Source organism: Paramisgurnus dabryanus, chromosome 8 (genome assembly GCF_030506205.2).
Source record: "Paramisgurnus dabryanus chromosome 8, PD_genome_1.1, whole genome shotgun sequence".
Classification (NCBI taxonomy): Eukaryota; Metazoa; Chordata; class Actinopteri; order Cypriniformes; family Cobitidae; genus Paramisgurnus; species Paramisgurnus dabryanus.
In genome coordinates this window covers 4,418,547-4,424,307 of record NC_133344.1, presented here as the reverse complement: position 1 = coordinate 4,424,307, position 5,761 = coordinate 4,418,547, and the positions used below count along the sequence as shown (strand labels likewise).

At 34.6% G+C, this 5,761-nt stretch overlaps 1 protein-coding gene and 1 long non-coding RNA gene across 2 annotated transcripts; one reads left to right on the top strand and one right to left on the bottom strand.

Moving 5' to 3' along the window:
- LOC135771646 (uncharacterized) lies at nt 1-1,721 on the bottom strand. Its single transcript, XM_073815478.1, has 3 exons — nt 1,505-1,721; nt 836-1,418; nt 1-14 (listed from the first exon to the last, which is right to left on the bottom strand). The coding sequence occupies exons 1-3, from the start codon at nt 1,514-1,516 to the stop codon at nt 1-3; spliced, it is 609 nt and encodes a 202-aa protein (XP_073671579.1). The 5' UTR covers nt 1,517-1,721.
- Nucleotides 1,722-2,337: 616 nt separating this feature from the next.
- LOC135770662 (uncharacterized) lies at nt 2,338-5,761 on the top strand. The gene is made up of 5 exons (XR_010542738.2): nt 2,338-2,637; nt 4,127-4,183; nt 4,324-4,387; nt 4,691-4,752; nt 4,912-5,761. It is a non-coding gene; the product is annotated as an uncharacterized lncRNA (long non-coding RNA).

Here is a 5,761-nt window from a genome sequence, read left to right as displayed (position 1 = left end):
CTACACCGGTAATCCTATGATAATGTTAGAATAACATTAGGGGAACATTATTTTTAGGTTAGTTTAACGTTACCCTAATGGTAACCTAAAAATAATGCTATTTTAATTATTACTGTAAGGTTACACTAACATAAATATAAAGTTTATGCATAAAGTTCTGTTTCTGTAAAGAAAACTTTCCTGGCTAACAAAAACAAAATCTTAAAAAATAACATTATGGGAACCAAATTCTAACGTTAGGGGAACAATTTTAGAACAAAAACTAAAGTTAGGAAAACGTTTTGGGAACCAAAAATTGTTTGCTGGGTTTTCTTTATTCTCATTTCACATGTTTGTTTGTTTCTTGAAATTTGCATTCATTTTTATTGGCACAAAATGATCCATAACGCAACACATACCAGTAGAGACCATTATAGTTTCCATTACAACCAATAAAAATCCCATTAAAACTATTACATCCAATAGAATTTCTGTGATGATTTCTATCATTTTTAGCAGGGAGGTTTTGGTTCCCAAAAAAATAGCCAAATACCATATGGGAGCGTTCTGTGTTTGCTGGGCTCCCGGTTTTCATCAAAAATATCTAAAAATGTGTTCTGAAGAGAATCAAAGCACTTGGGGTTTAGGATGACACCGAGTTAAGTGATTTATGATAAAATTTTCATTTTGGGGTGAACTAAGCCAACATGCATGTTTCTCAATAAGCAGCTTATTAAATATAGCCTAAACTCCTTTAAAATTTACATTTTTGGGTCTTTTGATTAGTGAGTTTGTGACTGAAAACCCAAAACAGGTGCTCACATGACAGTTAAAAGTGTAAAAAAAAACGACATACCTGATGGAATAAAATCATCATCTTCCTCAGTGCGATCTTCCTCTTCTGTGGGTTCAGTTTTGATTTCTGTGGGCTCAGTTTTGATTTCTGTGGGCTCAGTTTTGATTTCTGTGGGTTCAGTTTTGATTTCTGTGGCTTCAGTTTTGATTTCTGTGGGCTCAGTTTTGATTTCTGTGGGCTCAGTTTTGATTTCTGTGGGTTCAGTTTTGATTTCTGTGGGTTCAGTTTTGAGGTTCGTGCAGTCGATGAGTTTAACTGAACACATCTTCAGTTTGGTCCGAAGGATCTGCTGCTGTTCTCCAGTGTTACAGACAGAATCCAGAGACTCTGTGGAGGTTTGATCCTCCTGTAAGCTCTGTTTACTGTCACACACTGTAGTGTCCTGAGTGTCTGTGGGCTTTGACTCAGTATAACAGAGTAAAGTCAGACTGAGATCGGAGTCCTGTGTGTGTCTGGATTTCTCTTCAGAGAGTTTAGAGTCCAGCAGTGGCTGTGGTGTGCGGCTCTGATCTCTGCTCATCCACACTGAATCCAGACTCCCATCATCAGTCACATACACTGAAGATTCACAACAATCCACATCCTGACAACACAACACACACAGACAGTAAGATTAGAAATTATTTGATGTTGTCTGATTCAGGTAAATGATGTTTAAGCTGTACAAACCTCTCGTTTCATTGCTAAATCTCCTCTTTCTTCAGCTGAGAGATTTCTGTGATAAAATCATCAATATATCAGCATGAACAGATCAGTTCCTACTGATTTACAGCACAGCACATCTCATCATCAACGTCTCAACACTTAAATACACAGAGACAGGACTCTGTTTAGACTCAATGAAACACGCAAGAGAGAAAAACACTGAGGATACACAAACACATCACACGCGCGCTCTTTCTTTCTTTCTTTAGTGAGTTTATCTGCGGACTAAAGAGCTGCAGCGCCTCCTGCTGTACTGGAGACAGAAGACGCTCACTGCTTTACAATGGATTTAGCAAAACAAGTATGCGTCTCAATTATGTACAGAAATCCTTAATAACTATTTTATAAACTAAGTAATGACTAAATGAAAAGAAGGGGTGGAAAATAATTGCTGAAGAATAAAGACAAAACATCAAGCTTTCAAAGTCATAAAGATAGGACATTGTAGGACAAAGAGATTATGATCAGATTAAAAATACAAACACAAAAGTTTTAACAACATTGTATTTCATTGTAATTAGGTAATGTTGCAGCATAACATTTTAAAAACGTTTTAAAAACCACACCCTAAGTAAAAACAAAAAGGACGTTTTAAAAACATTGTAAAGTACTTAATTGATTTTCCTTAGGTAGTAAAAAACGTAAATCACATTTGTTCACTACGAAAACAAAACCAGACCAAAATGCAACATTTCTGAGACATTTTGTTTAGCTGTTAAACCTTGAAATAAGAATTTTAAAGAACATCATGACCAAAATACAGCCAGGTGTTTATGTTACTTTGGTTTAAATGTACACTGTTAGATGTCGCTGTAGATTTAGCAGTACATTACTGTAAAAATCCACAGTACTATACTGTATGTGTACATTACAGTACAGTACTGCAGTTCATAATGCATTCTGGGTAAATTTGTTTGAGCGGGAAAATTTTACAGTATATTTTGGTCTTGATGTAACCTTGCTGTAGCCATTGCTGTAATGTGCCAGGTGTACTTGCAATAATCAGAGAAAGTGCGCCAACGTCAAATCACACAGAGGGAGAGAGAGCACAACTCCTGGCTGCAGCTGAAGGAGGACGATTGATTTCTGGCAGTTCGGTAAGTTAAGTTTGAAATATTTCTGTTTCATGAAAACTTAATTTTTAGTTTAAGAATGTTGTCAATAGTTTGTCACAATATTGTTTTAAACGTGCAATGAGAGAGAAAAACGGTCGCCAACAAAGTTTCAATCTCCCTCAGAAAGTAAGCTTACACACAGATGTCTACCGCTGCTTTAACTCGCTTTACACCTTTTTTTAATGAATATAGGGTTGTTTAAATTATGAGGGTTTTGGTGAGTTTATATTGTGTTGAAAGTGTGGTGACAATGAAACTATTTTTAACGAAATGGACAAAGACAACCCGCCAGCGCGGTCTTGCGGTCCCAGCATAATGGTCGTTTATCTCGGCGTTTCATCCGTTCAGTTAGCGTCAGAGAAAAGTATTAAGTTCGACTGTTTGGCAAGGCTGACTCGTGGTTGTAAACAGTCAGGACTTGTCACACCGTACACAGCATACTGTAGTACTGAACTCCTCCACAGAAGTGAAAACAAGAAACCTCATAACTGGATACATGCATCGAACTCATCGCAGCTTTAACTTCTACCAAATATCATTCAGACCTGGGCTCATCTTAATATCAGATGAACGAAAGGGATTGCCGCGCGTATTGTTGTTGTTATTATATTACGGTATATCATCAAAAGCAGAGAATATCTTCTCTAAAGCGTTTTACACGTCCAGTAAGTTGTCCAATACATTTTTATGGCATATTGTTTCCACCACTTCAGATGCATTACACGCTGTATATAAGTTTCCAAAACACATCAAATCAATGCACGAAAAGAGAATGGGCTCCGCATTTACGTACCTTTGTCTTCTCGTCTCTGTCATCTGATCCTTCATCTCTGGATGTAAAATACGGTAGTCCATTATAACATCGTGTAGGAAACTGGCATCACCAGGATTGCTCAGATTTAGGCGATCATGTTTATCTTTAAAGTGAGCAGCTAGCTACTAACTTGTTAAAAAACTTTGCGTGAAAAAGTGTTACACCGCAGCCGGTCCGGGTAAAACATTAAAGGGACAGTCTTTTTACCTTATCACTATAAATCGCTATTTTCTGCACTAAACGAGACATTTTCAGAGATTTTCTGTAGACAAGATGTTATAATTAAAAAAAGACTTATTTAGATATTTATATATAATTTATAATATAACAACTAATATATATATATATATATTTGTTTTACAACTGACTTAACACTTACAGTAATGTTTTATTTGTTAGCATAGCATGATATTAGATTTAAACACTTAATACATTTTTAAATCAATCACTTTGTCTCTGCACAATGAACATTATCAAATATTATTAATGTTGTAAAATATATTGTTCATTGTTAGTTCATATTAGCTAAGGCATTACCAAATGTTAAGGAATAAACTCTTATAGTAAAGTGTTACTAAATTTTCTTTTACCATTTCCTTCACAATGTCTACTTATTTCTATGGCTAACAGATTTTGTAACATTTGTCTTTTTTACAGTCTTACCATTGCTTGTAAGCTGGATTGGGTAAGATGGATCATCTTTAAAGGCACCAGGCAAGTACATGATGTACAGTTACAAGTCATGTATTTTTTCGACTGCAATATTAAATGCTTTCACGTCACATGCAAAATTACACAGGAATGTGGCTGACTTTTTATTTGTAGTTTACATGAGTGTCCTTGCACTTTTATAGGAGTTAAGGCAGATGTGGAGGCACAACGGGTGATACCAGACACACACCAAGCACATTATGTTTGGTAAGTTTGCACTTTACCACTACAGCCACTTTACCACTACAGTTTCTTTAAATACCCATGTATACACTCATTCACTCATTCACACACAACACTGTAACACGACCATACACAACATGTACACAATTGTCTTAGTTTGCCATGTAGAAATATACAAACAGAAATATTCAGACTTTGGTTATAAGAAATTTAATTTAATAATTGTATTTATTTAGCAGAGGTGTCCCTGGACTTTATTGACAAAAGATTTTGTTTTCAGAATAAAAAGTTGTGTCCAAATCAGTAACAATTGTACTTTCTGTTCAGGACATTCAATCATGACATGATCCAGGTGGATGCTGTCCATTGAGGAAAGAGTTTGTTCAGCGGTAAGTGAATCTTCTGTATTTTAATGTAATTAGGTGTGGAACAGTAGAATAAGAGCAAAAGGTTTCAGAATAGGAGTAAATTCAAGGCTGAGTTTAATTTTTTAAGAATCTTTTTCTATCTTATATTTGTTGACTTAATGTTTATGATATTTCTAACAGGTTTCTGGATAGAATTAATTCCAAAGATGGGAAAAAGTGCACATCCAGACAAGGAGCAAGCAAAAAGACAAGGAACTTGGTGCAGAGAAAAGCTGTGGCCATTAACCCCTGTGAACAGCTTCATGCAGTCGCTGATTGAGTTCGAATGGACGACTTCAGTAAAGGCCACTGTGGTCTGTCTGCCACAGTTTAATTTTTAATTTATTTTTAGTGTTCAATGAAATTCAAGTAGAATATTTAAAACTATGGGCCAGTGTTGTTTTTACCACGTTGAAATGTTACCTTTTAGTCGATGATGGACTTTAAACTGAAAACTTCAAACTATGGAACAGTGTTCTATTTGCCAGAGTTAAATATGTTACAGCAGGGGTCTCCAAACTTGTTTATACTTGTTGATTTTATTTTATGTTACTTGATTATATGTTTATTATTGTTTAAAATCTTGTTTTAAATATGTTTGTTTCAATTAAATGTTTTTTTTAATAAAATTTTGATACAAACATTGCTTGGATTGCCTTTTAATTCATTATGTTTTAATTTAGCATTTTTACCATATTAATAACTATAGATTTAAACCTAAATCTCTAGCTATTTTATATAATATTATTGTATTAACTGTAATAAGTAATAAATAGTATTTATGGGTCAATATAGACATTACAGTAAATTACTGTAAAAATAGACTACTGTAATAAAATATTGTAAAATTACAGTACAGTACTGCTTTGTAACTATACAGTACTAGTTTGTGTACTGTAAAATGGTATTACAGTACAGTACTGTAAAACCAAAATACAGTAACTTACTGGCAACCGTGCTGCCAGTACCGTACTGTAAAAATACAGGGAAA